Source organism: Elaeis guineensis, chromosome 12 (assembly GCF_000442705.2).
Source record: "Elaeis guineensis isolate ETL-2024a chromosome 12, EG11, whole genome shotgun sequence".
In the NCBI taxonomy this organism is placed as follows: Eukaryota; Viridiplantae; Streptophyta; class Magnoliopsida; order Arecales; family Arecaceae; genus Elaeis; species Elaeis guineensis.
Window position 1 is genome coordinate 7,364,091 of NC_026004.2, and position 23,091 is coordinate 7,387,181.

A 23,091-nucleotide genomic window follows, 5' to 3' on the forward strand; every position below is an offset into this window, starting at 1 on the left:
GTCGTGCAATGAGATTTTATACAAATGAAATTCCATTTGGGGGGCTTATACCATCTGACTTTGCTTTGTCCTGATGATATCCATGTTACCAAGCATAAGTTTCTGTGCTTTTTGAGTATCAAACTGACATATTTGGTAATTGCAACTTCAAGACCACTTGATTCTCGTAATAAATTGGGCAGGCTGTTAGCCTGTCTTCTTGCTCAAGAAAAGAGGGAGGCAAAAGAACTTCAAACCAGCTGATATTTGTTCTGAACTGGATGTATGAGTTCTATCTTCCTAAATTTTTCATATTTTTTCTAAGTGTTGGTTTTAGTGTCCTTTACATGATATGATCTGTTCAACATTGAAAGGAGGCAAAAGATGTGCAGTACCTGGAAGTGAATTATCTCAATCCTCATTGTTAATTGCAAAAGCTGCAACCAAACAAGTGAGCTTTGCATATATATATATAGCTACTGGATTTCATCTCCTGACTTCCCTCTTTTATTCAATTTTTCATATAACTCTTAAGCTCCTAGGTCTCCCATTCGACCGATTGAATTGAAAATGCCTAAAGTGATAGGCTAAGGGACAATGAAGTATCAATCTGTTAATTAAACATTTTAAGTTGATAGTTTGAAACCTGCATGTGATTTTAGATCACATAGGATTGTGATGTTAACAAGTATGTATGATAAGGAAACGGAATATATGTAACAAAGAAAAGGTAAACAAGCATTGCGAATAGTGAAATCTCTCCTCAAGATTTATGACCTGGTAGTGTTTTTCCTTGAGGCTGTATTTGATGGAAGGGATAATTTTTGGAGGGTTATCCTCCTTAATGTAGATGAAATGGTCCATTCCATGGAATAAGATTTTTTGGTGTTTGATTCGAGGGATATGTGGAGGAATAAGTGAGTGCATAGATCTTCATGATTATTTGGATTTTATCACAGAAACCAAGATTGTCCTCTTATTTTTTGGTATGGTCAAGGAGTAGATAGGCTTAAATTGTAATTAGAAGAGATGAGTTCACCCTATTCTATGGAATAGAATTGTCTGAATAAGTGGCTTTATTTGAGTAAGGCTATTTTGTGGTGTGTTGGAGTGTTTGATGGAATAAATCCCTATTTATTCTGTCTATCAAACACACCTTAAATCATTGATTTACTTCTGTATGATCTCCTTGCTATAAGAATAAATGTTTAAGATTTACTAATTTCTAGTTTCCAATAAAGAATTATGCAATTTTTTAAAATGCTATGTGATTCTATCCCCAAACTAGGTTCGCAACAATCCTAGCAATCTCCTATACATGATTTGCAATATGCAAACTAAAGTTGGCAGTAGTCTTTGATTTTGATGAGATTATGATAACACCAAGAAAATATTTGATACATGTGGTATTTGAGTATGAACATGAAATCTACTTGTAAAATGCACATCGTGGTCATTTATGATGCAAATCATATCTTACATTAGAAAAAATCAAACCAGTATTCTTGATCACCGCACTCAACATACTTCTAACTTAAATATGTTTGTTTGTAGAAATACAATAACATATACACAACAATCATGACATGTATAATCACGGCCGTAATGGTCGTAGTCGTCAATAGATCTTTGCAAGGATCTATAAAAAGATGATCGAAAATTCAACCTACAAAAGGGCTACCACATGAGCAGATGATCCATTGGCAGTGGAGTTTTGTTTCACTTTAGGTTGGTAAAAATTCAATAGCCCATGCCATTGTCCCTACAATAATTCCAAAGCCAGACCACCCCACCATTAATCTTAGCACAAACATTGCATGGGAAAAGGAAAAAAAATGTCAATAAGCTGATGTTGTACAACTTTTTCTTTCTTTCTTTTTTTTAATTTGGTCATTTGTGATGTGCAAGGTCCACAAGAAGCAAGAACTTCAATTGTAAAACAATAAATAATTCTCATGCCCTTGATGTCAACCCTTGCGTAACCAAGCTAGCCATTGAAAATTTCTAGCGTCTACCAATTCGGGGCCTGCCATCCAGAAACATGGACCATCATCACCATCACCCACAACTCCAGTCATGAGGCACTAACCCTGTTTCATATGGGTTATTAGTCATCACATCATCATGATTTTTATCTTCCCCTGGTGAAAAAGCCAATGGTAATGATGATTAATCTGGCATGGTTCCATGACTTTGTTGTCATTATAATCTCAGTCAAAGCACTGACGTTGTGAAGCCAAGTCTTTTGCCGGCCTTTGTACCTCCGAAGCCAAGTCCAGTCCAAAAATATTCCTCTTTGGTGGGCAGAAGTTCGACTAAAAGAGTACTAAAACATTAGAAATTAGAAATCTAGGGCGCAACATTAGTAACCGAGCAACATTTTTACAAGGTCAACCAAAGCAAATAACCCCAACGGTTAAAAATTTTCACCGCCATCAGGCCCGGAGGCCAGCGGGAAGCCTGGGAAGTCGGGGGGGCGTCGCTATCGACGGGTCCGGGGCCACACGGGTCAGACGGTGATCGGTTCGGACATCCGTAGATCGGACGATGGATAGAGACCCGTCGGGTCGCTCCGTTTCCGTTCCCATCACAAGCTGGCTTCCGCCCGTCTCCTGGGGACGGGTGTGAACGTGGGAAAAAAAGACCTGGCACAGCGTGCGATGACTCGCGAGGGCGGGATTTGCTTTTTACTTGGACGAGACGACGGACAGAAAGAAAGAAGTGGAGGCCGGAGAGGAGACTGGTTCATTTAATGTTTGGTGGTCGAGTTTTTTTTTTTTTTTTTATTGTTATTTTTTTTTTGTAAGTGGAGTTTGGTATTGGATCCCTCTCTTCTTGGTAGCTGTGGAATTAAAGAATTGGGGAGAAGTTTGGAGGGAATCTAATTTGGCTGCGGTTCTGATCGGTTCCTGAAGCAGAGACGACCTGGTAGGTTTGGTCTCTGATCTATTTATTTGGGTCTCCCGCTTCTTGAGTTGCCCTAATTGTTAATTTCTTGGTGGAAATTTTTGAATCGGAAGGTATAGATGGTTTTCTTGAATCTTGTCTGTGATTGTGTTGATTTTGTCATGTTATTATCTTTCTTATATCCTAGTTTAGGTTTCTTGTTTTATTCTGTTCTTTGCTTTAGATGTTCTGTTCTGTTCTGTTCTGTTCTTTGCTTTAGATGTTACGTGGTATGGATCGTATCTTTTTATTGGAATGATCAGCTAATGTTTCATGGCTTCATGCACTGATGATTGTTAGACGCTGAGGAGGGAGAGAGAGAGAGAGGAAATTAATCAAGCATTCCTTTTGTGCTGTAAAATTTATCTCATCTCTAGGGTTTTCTTTTTCTTTTTTTTTTTTTTGGGTGTGGGGGGGGGGGGGGGGATAATATGCAGGTAAAGAGAAAATGAGAGCTAATTATATTAGGTTAGTCAACTTTGTGAGAACTATTGAAACGTCTTTCATTCTTAGCACCAGAATTTGACGCTTATTAGAATGTTTTGGATAGGAAGAAAGTGAGAATGAGATGATAGGTCCAAGAAAAAAGAAGTTTGTGGTACATTGTCCAGGAGGCTGCAAGATGGAGCTTGGGGAGGGTTTGTAGGTTGCATGTGTACAGCGTAAGAGAGATTCTTAGAAGTCAACACATATAGTTGACGTTGGTTGAGCAAATTATGGAGTGGTGTGCAATAGAGGTTCTAAGGGATTGAAAAAGAATATGTCTGCAACTTCAAAGGAGGTGATGGTCATTTTCTTATTTGAATGGAAGTGTAAATTTTTTATCTTCCACAACATTCTTGAAGTATAGAATTTTGTACGAGTGGTATTGACATGTGTTTCTGGGGAACATTCAGTCGAGTGAGGTGCCACTTAGGGGGTATGTGGAGCTTGAAACTAGAACTAAGGTGTAGCAAAAAGGGTTTGTTGATGGAAAACTGAAATATGTCAAACAAAACCTTAAGGTGTTGGAAAAATAGGGGCTTTTAGGAAGATGCACCAAAGTTGCAATAATTTTCTAAACAATGGAAATAAGGATGATAGGGTGCTCATTGAGGAGAACAGAGAGAAAAGAAATTAAGTGGAGTACTAATATTGCTCAAAAGGTTAAAATTGATTAGCAGAAATATATCTGGACTTCTTTAGTTCAGAATGATCGATTTAGGATATTGATACTAAGTGCTTCATGAAATAGCATAATAAAGAATGTCCAAGTTTGTTAAGTGAATAGAGGTTGAAATAATGAAAAGTCATGAAAAGGAGAATGTTTGTGGTAAAACTATAGACTTTAGTAATTGGCTTTTGCAAAACAAAGGAAGTGTCAACTTAAGCTAGAAATCAAAGAAAGCAAATAGAGTGTGGAGAGGGGAACTTCAAATTGGGTTTGATGAAGAGAGGTGAAATAGGCAATGGTCGATACAGGAAATGAGAGGGAATTGAGTTTGGAACTTTGGATGGGTTTTGTGCTGTTTATTAAAATTTTAATTTATGCTTAAAGGGGTAGTGGGAGTCTTCATAATGTCTATATTACATTAACAAAACTTAGGTTCCCCTCATTGTAATAAAAGGGAAGGCCATGGAACTTAAGGATCATATATTAATTAGGTAGATGGGATATATAGCTTTTTGAGTACAGCAGTATGTCATAAAGGTTGACAAAGAACTGACTTAACAGGTTTCCTTAAATTATATTGTATTATACATGTTTGTGCATGTATATATTGATAGAGAGAGAGGTAGACTAGAATCTGGTGAACCAGATTTCAGGTTAAGTCCAGTCAGTCTTGACCAACGATAGGGGCCTGACATTGATGATTTGAATAGTTGAGTGTGATCAAGTACCTTTAAACTACTCATATATCAAAAATCAAATGATTTGGAGACGTCTAGCCGATGCATCCAGTAGTAAAAATGGATACTTTATATAGCATGAAATGATATATGTTTTTTGACAAATCAGTGCATTGGCTAATGGTCTCAAAAACACATGATTTTTAATGCATGAGCATTTTAAAAATAGTAGATCACATCCAAAAGATTGGATCAGTATCAGGTCCCCATCATCTGGTCAGGACTCATCGGATCTCATCTGAAATTCAGTGAATCAGATTCTAGTCCACCTCGATATACAAACTAAAACATTTTCTCTCTACATGGCTTCCATAGTATTTCTTCAATCACACTTGCTCGTAACCTCCATTGAATGCCAGTCGATTCATACATGAGAATAGGTGAAGGATATATGTTCTAAGAAGCAGACAGGCCTTGTGGTAGGTTGTCTGTAATTAAAGATGTTGATTTTATCATTAAAAAATAGAGATGTTTCTGTTTTCCCATAAACGTTTGCCAACAGATATACATTTGATAGGCATTGATTTTTTTTTAATTTCTCATAATAGAAAGCAAAAGAGACATGATTGAAGGGGTAGAGGAAAACCAGGGAACCAAAAAAAAAAAGAAAAAAAAGAAAAAAGAACAACTCTTTTACTTGTTTGTGAAAACGATCTTTTGGTAATCTCTCATGCTTTTCTTGTTAAAAGTCTATTAAAATGTGATATTTTATTAATGTCATTTTTACAATCTGTCTTGTTATATTGTGAAGCATTAAAATGAAAGTGTTTCGATGCTATCTGTTATCATTCTCGATCATCTCCCAAGAGGGTAGCACTTAGACATTTGATTAAGGCTTCGCACACTTGAAAATAGCTAGTGGATATGACTGTTAATTTCAATAAGACATGATACTACATGGATGGACTTTATATTTTACACTTTGTAGTGTACCAATTTTAGCATCATTTATTTTTGAGTAAGTTTTCAACTTAGTTTTGAATTTTTGATGAACTTATATTTCTGCAGATTGAAATTTATTGTAGCTTAAAGGCAGCATATGTGAAATATCAGAGGACTGTGGTATATAATGCAGGTGAATATGAGTTGTGGCTGCTTTGGATCTTTACTGTCCAAGAAAAAGCATCCTCCCCAATCTCAACTAGATATGGGCGGTAAGGAATTTACAGATTTACAGAGAAGTCACGTTTAGTTTCTTCACTTGTTATCAGTAACAGAAGTTGAGGGGATTTTACAGTGGCAGTATGTGAACTACTTGATAAAGCTTCCACTAATTAAATAGGAAATTGGCCCTCTCCCCTCCTTTTCATGATAGTACTGACCATGACTGGGTTAAAAGTAGTTTAATATAATAACATTTCAAGAAGTTTATTTCTTAGCATTGAAGTGTTATGCTTTCATCATTTCATGACCATGCAATATGGTATGTCATTATAATCCATGGTTTGCAAATCATTTTAAAATATTTGAACTTAAGATTAATGTTTTCCTGAATATTTTGGATCTGATATAAGCCATCATCGCTTTCATGGCGTGCTGAGGGTCCTCCTCAGTGCTTCGTTCCCTAGGTCGCCAACCCATGCTGTAAAGTTCGAAGCAACCCACTGCCGTCTTGTACTCAAATGAACCAGGAGGCATGAGCAGCTGTGTACCTCTCCTGGTGGTGTCCCTAACCAACACATTTTGGGGCAAAAAACATTTCCCTCGCAAAGAAAAACATGGTTGGGGACAACTTTGCCCTCTATGTGTTAAGCAAACACCGTATGAATCATCTGTCACTCCCCAGATAAGATGCGCTTATCCTCGTGCTGGCTAGTGTTGGGTTTTAAGTGCAGTAGCAATCATAACATTCGTAGTGTTCAGTGGTCACAATACGATAAAAAAGTCAATGATCCGATTGCTAATGCTTGTGATATGTATGATCTATCATGATAAGATCCTTTCAAGGATAATCTGTTTTCCATAAACTTTTTCTTCTTTCATCACTCTACAGTTGTTGCAGTTGTATTACATTATCAGTTAATGTACTTTTGTGTTTAGTAATCATTCTCATACTTGTCGATTATTATCGAAATTATCTCTTGCATGTCTAGTTCCACTAGAATAGTTGGGTTCCCCATATGAAGTATGTTGGTGCTCAATGGTACTAAATTGGACTAGCGGGTGGAACCACTGATTGGATAATCCCATGTCAACTAATACTAATGATATTAGTATTGTTTTCACGTTTTTAAGGTGAAAGTATGAATCAATACATATATATCATCACTGGAGAGAGAAAAGCCTAAAGGGACTTTTTTGACTGCAAACTTTCACCTATGGGAAATTTTTGTGGGAGTACTTATGATCATCCCACCACATCCTTAAAGGCAACTTTGGGAGAGTGATAAATTGATGTTGGACATATCACTTGTAAGTTGAGTCAATGAAAAAATTGAATTGTTTTAGTTTATCATATTTCAATCGTTTTAGTTTATCATATTTCTGGTGGTTGAAAAGTTAACTCATGCCCCTGTAACTTGTTTTGTCTTGTGTCATTTTATGTATTGAGAAATAGGGATTAACAAAATATATACAGCAGATAGTATGGAAGGACTTCAAGTGCTATCAGTATTTTAATGGTTTATTTTGTATATCTTTTCTACCTAGTGGATGCCAAATACCCATTTGGGCATATGAGAAGCTCATTGGGACTAATAAGTAATGACCACATACAATATCATCATATTATCCGAAAGCAACTTTCACATCTGATCCATCTTGATTGACCCCTTGGCTGTGAATGTTCACATGATTTGTGGTGTAGAGAAATAAGAATGAGTTTACCTTGGTGTTTTATTACAGAAGTGCTCAGCTTCATTTCATGGTGATCTCGCCTTTTCATTTGACAATGACGTTTGCAACCCATTGTCACCCCTTCATCTTCCATAATAAGAAGATATGATTTGTAATGTGTCACTGGATAGCACTAATATATGTTAATGGAGTCAAATTCTGGTCAGAGCACTAGAAGTGAACTTCTAGAGAACAAGTTTGAGACTTTGAAGCTAACAAAGGACGAAGAGCAAAAGCCAGTTGCATGACCAAGAATCCTAGTTCTGCCAAACATAAGCTAAGACAGTGTTTGCTTGTTTTTGTTTTTTCAATAAAACTCTATTGGAAAGTCTGATTCCTATCATAGGTCAGCCCATGCATCCTGGCCAAGATATAAAAACAGTCAACAACTGAAATATGAAATTATCGAATGGTAAAGTTCTTCAGGAATAGCCAATAAATTTTTTTTCTTCCACATCTTTTAGCCCTGCAAACTTTACTATAATCCCAAATTATAGCACCATCTGCACCATGCAATATGGTACCTATCTTAGCTGGTTGATATTATTTCGCCAAAGAACTATCTGCTTGGAAAACTGGTATGTCTATTCGAAGTAATGAATTCAGCAACTACATGATCTCTGGTATGAGAATACTCCTATGTTAGGAAAAATCATAGTCTTTGGTGAACTCTTTCTTGAGCAGCTTTCCTTGTATCTGCACAAGCACTGTGTGCTGCATCCATGTTACTCATGCCTTATGAAAAATCTGAAATATGCTGCAAATTTCCACCACAGAGGCCATGATCTTGCATTTTTTACCTATCCAGTTCTATATATTTGTTCTCATTAACAATCAAAAACATACAGGTAATCTATTCATTACTCCAACCATGTATAGGGCAATGGAAGCAGAATAATTGCTCTATAATTTCCAATTAAAAGTCTTGATCTTAGGTGAGAACTTGTTTTCATAGAGCATATGAGAGACAGTTACTTGTGAAAATCAGTGGAAAGTAATGTGATGGCATATCATAAAATGAATGAAATACATGAATAGTTATTTTATCTTCTTTGTTGTAATGTTTATTTGCATGAATTCTGTTACTGATCAACTTCAGGTTAATAAAACACTTCTGGCAACTTTATTGTGTGTGAAATGCCAACAGGAAAGTCTTTCTGATACACTATCATGGCCAGTATATGATGTTTTTCTGATTTTTTTTCCTTTTCCTCTTTCCAGGGCTTCCATCTAATAAGAAAATAAAGCTTTTCTCTTATATTGAGCTGAAATCAGCTACAGATAGCTTTCGGCCAAGAAATAAGATTGGTCGGGGTGGTTTTGGAACAGTTTACAAGGTACAGTATAACTGTATTATAGCTCTCAATTGTGGTCATCATGTCACTAAATGGACATTCTTGTTCAGAGGAATTAGCACTTTCTAAGCTTTCTATTGTTAATTGATGTTAGTATCCTAACTAGGCCTACATGGTTCATTTCATTAAAAAAATAGAAGAAAGGAAATAGAACTTGGTACTTGTCTCCTTGTAAGATCACTTGGTAGATCTGATCTATCCTGAACAAATGGGAATCAGATACTGCATATTTTAGAACACCCATTTAGAGCCTATTTGGATAATCCTGGTGGATCCTCAAGATGGGAAAACAGGATTTCTAGTATTACATAATATATAGCCTGGTGCAGCCCATGTTAACTGGACCTTTCCTAGCTCATTCCTGCAGGGAGAAAAAAATGACCTGCTGAGGTCTTTCCTTTTTTTTTTTTTTTTTTGCCATGGGATTTGGGCCACAGCCCACCCAGAACTATTCTTGGGAGTTCTATGAACATATAGGCCTGGTCCGTTCTGTGATCCTGCTGGATTGCATAGAATTATCCAAACAGGCTCTTAATTGAACTGTTACCATTCATTTACCCATGTAGCGATACTCAAAACCACACCATGCTGACCTAACATATTTTGAAACCCTTCACGAACAGTTCAGGGCTAATGACTCCTTGAACCAACTTGTTGATGCATTTGAATATGAAATCTCTCTTCTGTTAATATATCCAAAAAATTTGTTACAGGCAACGCCTTAAATGGAAACTGCGTAGGCACTTGCTTAGTGTTTTGCATCATATTTTGAGTATGAGATGAAATTGTGAATAAAAATTGAATATTGCCTTGTGGATGCTTCCCATTGACTTGCTACATCTTATTTGATATAATACATTTCATGTTTTGGATTCCTCCTTATGTTTCTTGGCCTTTCGATTTTGTTATTTTCGGCCTGCCTTAGCCTCTGGGTTCCACCTGGAACCTGTCTGGCCCCAGAAGCATGAGGCAGCCCCTTGGTTGATCGTCTACGATGTACAGTCTTTTAAAGAATTGACTCCAACAGGAAACCTGCTTCTGGGGTTAAAACATCAGTCTATTATAGCATGCATGTGCACTCTATGGATCCTGTATTTTCATCATTTCTATTAAAAGTCACACCCTCCTGAAAGGTAATATTTTCCCAGTTCTTTCCCAAAACTTCCCTCTAGATTTCTTTTCATTCCTCTTGCTGGATCCTTCTCGATAATATTATGTCTTTTCAGGATTTTTTGACACATGATTTTGCTATGTTTACATCTCGATGATTCTTGTATGCATTACAATCTTGAAAACTAGTTTGGATGTTTAGTTTCTTATTTTACCAATACATCTACCTTTTTGTAATAATCTATCCTGTGGTGATTGGAGCACTTTCACCAACCACCACCCCCCCCCCCGCAACAAAAAAAAAAGTATGTTTCTATTTTTTTCTTGGTTTTTGTCAGAGCTTCCACAGGCTGTAATGTCCATCCAATTTTCATGATTTTCAACGTGCTGACTCCTTATCTATAACAAGTGAAAATGTGGCATATGGGCGTGTCACCCTCTTTGCTCCATCTTTTAATTTATTTAGCTTACGGCATGTCACCCTCTTTGCTCCATCTTTTAATTTATTTGTTCTGTGTGCGTGCGTGTGCGCACAAACGTGAGAGAGAGAGAGAGAGAGAGAGAGAGAGAGATGATGTAGCTTATGGGCATGTCACCCTCTTTGCTCCATCTTTTGAGAGGCTAAAGAAATTAGCACTGTATAATTCTCATACAAAGTCAAGGACCTGCCCCAAATATTTTTCTCACTTTCGGTAATGTGATTTTCTGTATCTGCTCTTTCTCTTTCCTGACTGGAATGAAACTATTGCACAAGGACAGGCATGTCGAATAAAAAAGAAAGTTAAGTATGATAAAAAGTTCTTTGGGGCATTTAATGTGAATGACTGTTGTTATACTACGAACTCGATAATTTAATTAATGTATCTCATTCAAAATTATATGCAGAACTCCTTGTTTATTATCTCTTTTGTGAATTATATATGCCAGGGGACCCTTACAAATGGAGAAGCAGTTGCGGTAAAGGTACTTTCTGCAGAATCGAGGCAAGGGCTTAAGGAATTTTTAACCGAGATTGATACCATTACAAATGTTCGGCATCCAAACCTTGTTGAGCTAATTGGTTGCTGTGTTGAAGGCAGTAACCGCATCTTGGTCTACGAGTATGTTGAAAATAATAGTCTAGACCGTGCATTACTAGGTAAGATCCATAACGAAATGTTGAAAATAACAGTACTCTGATGATCTAACCGAGGTATTCCAGAATCATGTTGTACTGACCATACTTTTTAACTTTTAGGTCCTAACAGTGACACAACAAAGATGAATTGGGCCACGAGATCTGCAATTTGTCTGGGCACTGCCAGGGGGCTTGCATATCTTCATGAAGAACTTGAACCACCTATCGTGCATCGAGACATTAAAGCTAGCAATGTTCTCCTTGACCGAGATTATGTCCCAAAAATTGGAGACTTTGGGTTGGCCAAGCTTTTTCCTGATAATGTTACTCATATCAGCACACGTGTTGCAGGAACAACGTATGTGGAGAACAGTAAATCGGTGGTTGAATAAGTTTTCTAATGCTTGACATTAAAGATGAGGATTGAATGAATCATTTCCTATGAGCATGAACCTAGTTTATTATCATATGTAAAATTTATCAGATGATGATAATTCTTTTTGCATCATCACATTGACCATGGAACTTATATATAGGATCATCAAAATTAATATGTAAGCTTCTTGTTTCCAGGTATGTTTGGAACTAAATTATCCTTAGGTACATAAAACAAAAGGTATAGCAAAATGCAATCAGCAAGTAGCCGGTCAATTTTTGAACTTACTAACTTGGAATTTTAGGTTGACTGTCTGGAAAAGAATACATTTTATTGTTGTTGTTATATGTCTGAAGATTATCTTTTAACAATTTTCGGCCATTTATACATTACAAGTGTATTTGCAGGATGGCACTAAGAAGGTAGTGGTCTAAAATAAAGGATATGAATACAGAGCATAGGATGGCTTGCCCTACTGTTGACAGGAATAAAACACAGAGTAGATATTGACATTGCGGATTCTGAACTGCCATGCTAGTGGATATTTCAAGTTCAAGAAAATATGTAAGAACACAATTCATGTAGAATCATGAATTGACCTGGCATCAACAAATTTTACAATGAGATAATTTAATACAAAACTCCAATTTCACACTAGACATCTAGCCTTTTTTCCTTTGCTTCCTCTGTCTCAAATTCTCTAAGCAATTCATGTGAAGGAAAAATTATTCTCATGTAAAGTGTTAGCCAAATATGCATTATTGTTTGAGAAACTTTTATAGAAATTTGGATATACATGATTCTTTGATGATTTTCTTCTTACTGGAAGTCTGAAACTATGCATCGATATTTTTCTGAATATTTATTCTTTCTAACAATATGAACTTCAGAAATACGTATTGTAATGAATGCAAAATGCAAACTACAAACTACAAAATGATTTAGCCTTCTATGAAAGATTTAAGATAAATAAGCTGGTTAATATCTTTACATGTGATTGTGACTGAATTAGTCAGCCTTTTGAGTTTTGGCTGTGTGTCACTGGTCATTGCTGCATTCGAAAAAATTGTGTGATTTTCCATATTAAGCCATGTTAACAAATGCTCTTGTTTTGCTGCTACCTCTTAAGTTTTTAAATCTTAATAACATCAAACAAGTCCGTGGTACTATAAATTAAAAAATGTGTTTGTAATATTCCAATTATATGTTCCATCTTCTTAATGTATTAGGATTCTTTACTGGTACTTAGATTGGTATTGCTGCATGCAGTGGTTATTTGGCGCCTGAGTATGCATTGCATGGTCAATTAACAAAGAAGGCTGATGTGTATAGCTTTGGGGTCCTTGTACTTGAAATAATTAGTGGCAGAAGTAGTTCAAAGACTGTCTGGTCAGAAATGGGAAAGTATATCCTGGAATGGGTAAGATTTTGCATTCATTATCATGATTTCCTTAAGTGTTATTTGATAGGGATGTGATGTACTTTTACATGAATGGGTAAGATTTTGCATTCATTATCAGGATTTGCTTGATTGTTATTTGATAGGGATGCGGTGTACCTTTACATAATCTTCTCAAGTCTCAACCTTGTTTTTCTAGCATTTGTATAATATTTTTCTATGTTATGATGACTTTGCCTTGATGACGCACGACTCGGTACTTCTACATAACCTCCACAGCAAAGATTCACTTGAAACGTACTTGTAACTTTTAAACATTACCCCATGGATAATTTGAGCTATAGTCCAACTAATATGAGGGGTTCCATTCAGATCCAAATTTGGTTAGTTAGCAGTTATTTTCGGAATCAGATTGTATTGGCCGGCCATCATGTCAATGGCTAGCAAGGAAGTGACCTTTATTAATAGCACTTGTGGTTGAAGAAAGAAGCTCATCTTTGGTCAGAAATAGAACTTCAGCAAGCTATTTCTAGCTTTTTTGTCTTCTTTGCCTCCATACTTTTTCCCACTTAATTAGTTATCATGTGATGCAGTTATTAAAGTACAACATTCAAAATTTCATAGTTTTGTTGGCATATAAATACTATCATGGTCCTTAGCACTCTCATTCGAAATATTGACAAGCAATTAGCTTTCCTTGCATCAACAGTTGAATGTGTATTGACACACACATGCTCCTGGTTTTGCTTTAAAGGTAAATGTTCAACAAAGAAAATTTGGTGAAAATTCATAGAAGACATAGGGGAACTGTGAAGTAAATATCATTAGAATAAATTTTTGGAAGGAAAATTGTGGAAGGTGTAGGAATGTCCTTGATAATTGAAAACATTGGTTGAGAAAAAATATATGAGATTTTACTTTTTGGAAATGTTAAACTATATGTGACATGGGAAGGAGAAAAATTTGTTCCGAATTTAAGTTCAAATGGTTTTGGACTGAAGATGAGTAGAGAAAAGGTTGTGGGCAGCTATGAGGAATTTTTCTTTGCAAACTGTTATTAATAGAAGATTTAGTCGGAATTCTATAGTTGCGGAGGCAAAAAAAATATCAGTTTCAGAATTCATTTGGAAAGAAGAATCAAAGACAATATTTAACCTTTGAGTTTAATTCATCTTATATTAGTCGGTTTTGGTTGTTCTCTATGTAGCATTGTGGGCTGAGCTTGTAAATATTTTGGGGTGGGCAGGGCTCTTCCAGATGATACATCCTTAAGGTTATGCTTACAGTACCAGTTGTTTAGTTTTCAAGTAAGCATAACTATTTTCTTTTAAAAAATATAAGGTGAAATTAAGCTATGCTTTTACGTCCTCTGTATGCAGCCTGTTTGAGTGTGTCTTTGTCCTCTGCACCATTCTTCTAATCATTACAAATCTATGTTCGCATATTCACAGACATGGCACCTTTATGAGCAAGGGAGACTCAAGGAACTTGTGGATCCAGCGCTTGAAGAATATCCAGAAGATGAAGTAGTAAGATACATGAAAGTAGCCCTTTTCTGCACCCAAGCAGCAAGTGTTCGGAGGCCATCCGCGTCTCAGGTTGTAGAGATGCTGTCTAGGCCCATACGACTCAATGAGAAGGAATTGACACCACCAGGTTACATGGAAGACTCTACGAGGATGAGTATGGGCTCGAAAGCTACGAACTCAAGCAATTTGGCGTTCAAGGATTCATCTCGCATCGACTCCACTCTATTCACCTCGAATCCTGTTTCCTATTCTGAAATAGTTCCAAGGTGACGTCTCTCTGCCCATGTGGAAGAATGTCATGAACACAGCTGGTGGGGAATGTCGTTAACCACAGCCGGTAGCACTTAGTCTGATAGGAGCATTGGTGAGAGTCCACCCCCCCCCCCCCCCAACATTTTTCCCTTCAATTTTAATCGTGATCCATTTGTTTCTATCATCCTCAAACAGTGCGTGCTGAAACATGTATTAGGTGTAGATATTCATCTGTATGTCTTTCAGTATATAATAAAATGACAGCTTTCTTAGGAGCATGGCAAAGCATGCTTTTCTCTCAAACATGCCTGATTTTGTTGTTAACCATCAGCTGGAAATGCACCCGTACCGAGCCAAGTCGTGCACTTTAAGTGGAACTGTTTATGCTCAACATCTCGAATATATTTCTGGAGCGAGCTGAACTTGTGATGGATGGCAGAAACAAAATGATATGGGAAGATAGTTATCAAATTCATATCATCCAACTGAGATATCCGATAAAAGGCACCAGCAAATCACACATCCAAATCCTGATTGACAAAGATCTAAGGGAATATAGCCTCGGCTAACAACAGATCTCTACATGATAAAACAATAAAAAGGATTATAAGTTGGAAGCAAATATGAAAGGAGCTGCCAAATAGACCAAGGCTTCCTACAATATTTTATCTCAGAACACAAGCAGAACGTTATATCATATATCTTCCCCAAGCGGGCTTTCAGGGTCGTATTCAGGTGGTGGGAGATGGCTCTTCCACCATGCCTGCCTGGCCTTCTGTTGTTGTTGCCGCAGGAGGTTCGTCCTTTGTTGGCTTGGTGCCATTAGCTTTGGCCTCTTTAGTGGGTGTTGCCTGCTTGGTTGCTTCTTTAGCTGTGGCTGGTGGAGGGGAGGATTTCATATGTGGTGGGGGATTATGTTTGAGTTTGACCAATATCTGGCGCATCCTCGAGAGATCAGTGAGCTTGCCTGGCTTTGGCCCTTGCACAATAGTGATGGACGGCTTTTTCTCTTGCTCTTTCTTTCCCCGCTTCTTCTCAATACTCGGTAACTCGTGCGGTATCAGCTCCCCAATTGCTTTCCAATAGTGCTTGTCTGCATTGGCGTGGAACTTCTCTTGATTGGCCAGGAATAGCTGGGTCACATACAGAGTAAGCAGCAAAAAATGCGACTTTGAAAAAACAATCCAGCAGCGGGACAAAGAACGCATTGAAACAGCATGATGCTACTTCATACCTTCTCTCTTTCTCTATTGTTGGTCTTGTTGGTCTCACAGTTTAGTTTCCTTTTCTCATAGAAAGCCCGCTTGTATTCATCAGCTTCAGTAATAATTTGGTTCCGGAACTCCTTTTCCCTCCTTTCTTTCTCCTCAAGAAGGATTGCATTTTGGCTGCTTGTCGTGGTTCGAATTTAAAAAACTGTGTTTAATCTTTTTGAACTCCAATATATTAAAATGGAATGCAGTAGGAAAAGAATTGGAAGAAAAGCAACAAATCTCAGGAATTATATGGATCTGGGTTCAACCTTTCTGATCCAGAAAATTCCTCCACATATTGACAAAATCTCAGTCAACAATAGCAGGCTAGAATACATTCAACACAACTCTTAAGTCACTAAAAAATAAACACCTAGAAGCCTTTATCAACTACAAGTGATTAAAACAATAATAATTGCAAGTCATCGGGAAAGTCAGGTTCATACTATATAACAGATCAAGCAGCTACAATCTCATCTTTGTTCACTGCGCATGAAATCCATACAGACAACAGAACCACCACAAACTGCATATGCATCCACAGAAAAACCACCACAACTTTCATGCTCATCCACCACTAACCTACTTCCCTTTCCATCTACTTGCTTCCCTCCCCTTCAAGCGTATGTGGACAAAAATCAATAAAAAAGCATGCAATACCAGTTACAGCGATTCATGGAAACATTTAATTTTTAAAAAGAAAAATCTCCAGGTAAGATGCAATTTTGCTGTCTAATAAATGGACTTAAGAGTATATTCAATATCATCCATTTTTCAAGACAATACCAATAGCATGTTCACGATCCTGACCTTGCAATACATTGGCATAGTTCGATTGCTTCACTATTCTTCCAATGGAGGCAAATTTACCATATATCTGTTTAGTTAGAAAAGTTTCCATTGCTATGACTGTTCACAAATTATGAATACTGTAAAAGACATTAGACGTTCTCTAGAATAGTGGCCTACAAGCTCAAGAAGGGTCCTAAAGTCAATTTGCCATCATCAAACACTACAATATCTTTTCATTCTTAATCAATTTAGAGCTGGATATATCCAATACTTAAAATTCTTTAAGATAAGGTTAAATATTCCTCATGACTCATCTTTCTACTAAAGCCTTAATTAATACGAAACTCTATTGACTATCCAATAGTATTTATTCCAAGGCACAGACCATGGTTGCACGATATGTAAGACCATAATAAATTTCTGCATAATTTGGTACCAGAAAACTTAATCCCTGAAACATTTTCTCAGAAAACCATCAAGAAGACTACAAAAGTAGTCTCCCTCCCTAAAGTCAAATGATTAGGCTCTCCCTTAATATGATTTTAGGTAACACATTTTTTTTTAAAAACAAACTATAAATATGAACAGGAAAATGCCCAAAAGGATGTATCTCTTTCAGTAACAAATTAGATCTTACAAATTTTGATCTTTCATTGATTCCTACCTAGCTTAGCATCCATCTCACAAATCATCCTCAAATTATTTGAAGTTCTTGAGTCTCCACATACCTTTCAAATGTATGTGGATTTCTGGATTTTAATGGGATGATAATGATATGCTGATGTTTTGAGGCATACAGTACAAGACTACATGTCACTTCACCATTTGGGATTGCAAGGCAGATGGCGATTATCGACAAGTAATATATCCTTGGTTTTGTATCTTCTCAAGGATATGGGAATTTCCAAACAATATGTATTCACCCATGCTATAGCTTATAAAGCTCCAGACCAAATCAACGATTTCTGCTTGTAGCACTACCCCAAGTATCTCCACCACCACCTTAACACTGCCTCCAAAGTAACATTTTCCAGTGATAAAAAATCTAAAGTTAGACATCAGCTACACTTGTTTGGATAATGTGTTTTCAAATTTAGTTCTTTGGCTTATACTTTAGAACCTCAAAGCGGGTCTATGTAGCATGTGATGCCTTCGCTCCTCTTCACCTACACTATACAAAATCTGGAGGAATGCTAAATACTTGCACTCTGTCCACAAGCTCAAAGTATATAGCTAATACAACGGGCCTCATACGTTCTAGCTAGCTTTTTTTAAGATTCATGACATACCATTCTGTTGACTACAGTGGCCTTGCCCAAAGACCTAGCCCTGAATAAAGGGTTGTAATCAAGTTGAGTTGGTTATAAGCACCAACAAATTGTACTGAAGCATACTTTAACCCATAAAACTAACCCCATATAGATTAGATAAGGCTTATCAACCATCATCATTGTCAGGCTAGGTAGGATGCCATTCAGGCCTTTTGAATTCAAAGTATTAAAGGAAAGTAATAGCCAGATAACTTAGTGAAAAGAATGAATCTTTTATAAACATAAATAAAAGATGTTATTATACCATCACAACTAGTACATCTACTAGTAAACCTCATAAGCTAAGCACAGTACAGCTTGGAGGATATAGCCAACCTATGTTTCGGAAGTGATGGAAGGAAACTTGGAAAAAGAAAACTGTTTTAAAAAATTACAGTTAGATAAAAAATGATTCAGAAAACAGCTGTCTCACCATCTGAGGATTATTAATAAACATGCTTGGTGATTTATATATATATCGCAGACACACTCATTCAAACAAATTGACCTTCAGAGATATCAAATGATTTCTTTTGAGTATGTAATCTTCATTTTCCAAATACTTTAATCCTACAAGATTGTCTTCATCAAGTGGCTTGAATGGAACAAAATTCCTCACTTCAATCATCACTTGTCTTCATCACTTACTTCCATTCAAACAAATTGACCTTCAGAGATATCAAATGATTTCTTTTGAGTATGTAATCTTCATTTTCCAAATACTTTAATCCTACAAGATTGTCTTCATCAAGTGGCTTGAATGGAACAAAATTCCTCACTTCAATCATCACTTACTTGCATCCATTATCTATTGAAGGCATCATTCATATCTCTTGTATAGACCCAATCCACGATCGAAATACTAAACTAACATGCTCAAGATGGAAATATTTTGACTGCTGCAGCAGAGTTTAAATTGCTCACACTTCAATTCATACACTAGTCAATTTTATAATCTTTCTATCGAGTGGATGCATCAAAGGAGCCAATTAAACTAAAACAAAAGAAGCAGATTCCACAGAACATCCATCTCTCCATTTTGACACATTACAGATGACTGCTAACTGATTTTTGTAAAACTCACTATGACCTAAAGGTCAGACAATGATCCTTGAAGGACCACTACATTTTTAAGGAATAAAAATCAATGCTTCTCACAATAAAAATGATAAAACTTTTCAATCCTACCATTCAACAAACGTATTTTGTCTCATGACTCCAATACTAGTTTGACTCTGCAGAAACAGATTCAACTTCTCACCACCTTAAAATCCTTAACAGGCAATATTTCATGTACTTTCATTACCACCTCCCCATGCAATTTTCTTGCAAACCTGTAGATTCCAAAGTGAACACAATTACAGTATTAAATATCAAATCTTAAAGGAGATACAGAAGAGAGGCTTTCTTATTTACCTGCAAGGTCAAGCAATCTGGTCATCCTCCACAGCCTACAAAATGCTATCCTATCTATTTGGCACCAACTCTGGCTAGATAATCAAACAATCATTCCCCATATTGGAAGGCCTTGTATCAAGGAGCTAACATCATGGTTGGATCTCTAAAAATCAGAATTGCCAATACCAACCCCAGACAGCCATAACTTGTTAAAAACTTGATCTAGAATTATGGCTAGCTTCAATCCTAGTAATAAAAGGTTCTTCTTTTTTTTTTAAAAAAAAAAAAAAGAAGCCACCTTGCTCTAGTGATTAAACATGAAAGGCTAAAATAAAAGGTTTAGCACTAGGCTTAGGTTTCAAGATCAAAGGCACTACATAAGTTTATATATGGGCATGATCAACACTCTCCCTCAGCCACCATTCAGTCAATTACAAACACCCAATCTCCAAACTAAACCTTCAAGTGCACCACGAGGCACCAAGAAATGCCTACTGCATAATTTGTTTACGTCTTGTCCCAAAAAAAATACTATATCCTTTCACATGATGACATATACCTTGACAACATTCCCGGAGGAAACCCATCAACCAACTGGTAACGTGACCCTTCTCTTCCTACATGCAGATTACTTAGCTCTAACTCATGAGACTGCGAGTACTCATGTCATTACTTATAAAAGTGGACGTAGTCAGTGCAAAGAGAAAGCTAGGTTTATTAATAAATCATGAAACCGCAAAAGCTCATGATATCCTCTATGCTATGAAGCTAAGTTTATTAATAAATCGTGGAACAGTAAAAGCTCGTGTCATCCTCTATGCTACGTGTGCTATGTGCATCAAGCAACAAGACTATCAATTAATGTAAATATAGAAAAACCCTGATCCAAGAAAAACAAAACCCAACATCTTGAAAGAAAATCAGCTGTAAAACCTCAGATCACAAAAATATCAATTTCTTGGGTTTCTTACCGTAAAGGAAGAACAGAAAACAACAGATCTAAGTCATATCAACTCAAACGTCAGACCCGATCATGGAGACATATATCACCAAGAACTATATTGTTCAAAGAAATCAACACGAGTCCAGGAAAGTATGAATGAAAGATAGAATCATAAAAGCAGATCCATTAAACAGAGGCCTCACCGACGCCACTCCCGCAGGATAAACCCCTCCTCTGGCTGCATCTCGTCCGGGGACGGAAGGATCGGGCCGTCAGTAGTAAATACCCCACCGTGATCCGCCACTTCGTAGGCCTTCCCGTTTGATTCCGGCATCGAGAACGGGGAAGGCGTGGAGGCGAAGTCCGGGTGCGGATCCGGGGGACGGTAGCCGAAGCCCTCGGGGGAGGGAGGGAAGCTGCCATCGCCGAAGGCGTGGCGGACGGGGACATCATCATCGCCGCCGCCAAAGGCCTCGGCGCCGACTCCACCGCCGTGGAATCCGGCGGCGGGGGAGTCGTCGGCGGCGTCCTTGGAGTCGTCGTCGGCGACGAAGGAGGAGTAGGCGTCGAAGCGCTGGGAGGGGAGGCGGGGATCGTATCCGATGTAGCCATCGTCGTCGAAAGGGCGGGTGGATCCCCTCACCACCTCCTCCCCGTCGTTGCCAATGGTGTCGAAAGAGGAAGCCATCTCTCGCCCTCTTTCTTTCTTCTTTCTCGCTCGCTCGGAGGTCGGTGGTGGAAACGGGGCAAGGGACGGCCTGGTGCTATTTATATGTGCGGGCTGAGTGACTAAACTGCCCTTCGGATATTTAGTCTACTGGTGAGGAGGAAAATAAAAATTTCCATTAAAACAATTAATTATAAAAAGGATGATGAAAAATAATCAATTTCCAAGATTCAGCTGCTCGACGAGGTCACAACCAGACGCCAATAATTTTGATTTACACAGGCGCCTAACTTTAACTTTTATTTTTAATTATATAAAAAATTTTAAATTCTTTTAAAATTTCTAATTTTATTTTAATTTTTTTAATATAATTTAACCATCTAGCATTCAAATTTTTTCAATTCAAATCATGATTGTAATTTCTATCGATCTGTCATGATAGAGTTATAACATAATTTATCTATATAACAAAAATTTATCTATGTGGCAAGATTGATGATGAAGTAGAATGATAGCTTTCGTTCCTCAAACTAGCCCCTCTTCAATTAAAATTTTGACTCATTCTAATCCAAAGCCCATCTCATCTTTTAGTGTTTGAACACCAACGATAGTCTTGAGAAAGATGATTTTTGCCTTCGACGATGAGCATTGATGATTGATCCTCGATTTCAATGATGAAAATAATATTTTTAGCTTGTATTAAATTGTACTTATAAATATACTATGATTTTTGATATTTTTTTCCATGATCCTTAATCCTTACATCATAGATTTTTTGATTAATCTGAAAAATAATATAAGATTGCTTTAGCATCAAATATTGATAGTGATTTTGAATAGAAAATAATCTAAACTATTGATGAGAAATAAGTGGAATGGTGAAGTTGGAGTAAAAATAAAATCTCTTCTTTCTATTTTAAGGAGGTAGAAAAAAGAGAGGATGGAGGTTCAAATGGAGAAGAATTTTTTCGTTTTTCCATTAATAGAAACTCTAGACGAAAGAAGTAAGAAAAAAGAGAGAGAATGACTTCTAGAATTTTTTTTTTTGGATCATGAAAAGAAGACTATATAAGTGGGTCACATGTCACATGACAATCCAGTCACCTCAAACAAATGAAATTTAGAATCAAGATTTGAATTAAAAGAATTTAAAAGTTCAATAATTTGATTATATTAAATAAAAATTAAAATAAAATTAAAAATTTTTAAAAAAATTTGAATTTTTCACATAAGCCTTTTTCGTTTATAGGAACTTCGATTTAATACCCAAGTAGATGACCTGAGTATAGATTCTTGCCGTCTTAAATTTAATATTATTTTTATTATATTCTCCAATGCAATCTTGTTATAAACGCATGCTTCAGTAGGGTAGGTTTACTAGCTAGAAACCACCTCTAAAACTCCCATAGCATTTCAAAGACCATATACTCGCATGAGCCAGGAATGCATCAAATCTAAGAAGTCCGCATAAGAAGGAAACGAGGTGAACTCTTGAACATAGAACTTAATACACGTGTTCTTCTTTTTAATGTAGTGAGTGAAGTAGCTGAACATCATGGATTTTTTTATCAGTTTGAGGAAAAAGAAGAATATGACTTAATTGGTTGGAAGAGAAAGCTGATCTTGAAAAGCAAAACCGAGATCGAAACACACTTAAATTAGACCAATCACATGTCAGTATGCAGCAATTTCTTGAATAAAAATGACAAATACATCTTTCTTGTTCATTAAGAGAAGCAATAGAAGCTGATGGAATCTCATGGGCAGGTGCCTAGTCTGTCGTTCACTAGCAACTAAAATGAGGAGGTATTTGGTTCACAATTGAAATCAGAATTAGAATCGAAATGAAAATAGATTAGAATCGAAATCGAAATGATTAAATAATCCGAAATATTTGATTTGTGATCGAAATCGAAATTGGAGTAGATGATTCCCATTGT

At 36.8% G+C, this 23,091-nt stretch overlaps 2 protein-coding genes across 5 annotated transcripts; one reads left to right on the forward strand and one right to left on the reverse strand.

Annotated features, from left to right (window-relative positions):
* The first annotated feature begins 2,488 nt into the window (after nucleotides 1–2,488).
* LOC105055495 (putative serine/threonine-protein kinase) lies at nucleotides 2,489–15,091 on the forward strand. 4 transcript variants are annotated; one of them, XM_010937335.4, is made up of 7 exons: nucleotides 2,489–2,907; nucleotides 5,824–5,969; nucleotides 8,872–8,987; nucleotides 11,043–11,253; nucleotides 11,353–11,590; nucleotides 12,878–13,028; nucleotides 14,459–15,091. In XM_010937335.4, the coding sequence occupies exons 2-7, from the start codon at nucleotides 5,885–5,887 to the stop codon at nucleotides 14,804–14,806; spliced, it is 1,149 nt and encodes a 382-aa protein (XP_010935637.1). In that variant the 5' UTR covers nucleotides 2,489–2,907; nucleotides 5,824–5,884; the 3' UTR covers nucleotides 14,807–15,091. The 4 variants fall into 4 exon arrangements, with proteins under 4 accessions (XP_010935637.1, XP_010935639.1, XP_029123524.1 ...); XM_010937337.4 differs by having other exon boundaries at nucleotides 2,493–2,907; nucleotides 5,891–5,969; XM_029267691.2 differs by lacking the exon at nucleotides 2,489–2,907 and adding an exon at nucleotides 2,980–2,999.
* A 147-nt stretch (nucleotides 15,092–15,238) lies between these two features.
* LOC105055494 (clathrin light chain 2) lies at nucleotides 15,239–21,236 on the reverse strand. The gene is made up of 3 exons (XM_010937334.4): nucleotides 20,688–21,236; nucleotides 16,023–16,176; nucleotides 15,239–15,921 (listed from the first exon to the last, which is right to left on the reverse strand). Exons 1-3 carry the CDS (start codon nucleotides 21,170–21,172, stop codon nucleotides 15,520–15,522), a joined length of 1,041 nt encoding a protein of 346 aa, XP_010935636.1. The 5' UTR covers nucleotides 21,173–21,236; the 3' UTR covers nucleotides 15,239–15,519.
* Between the last annotated feature and the right edge of the window lie 1,855 nt (nucleotides 21,237–23,091).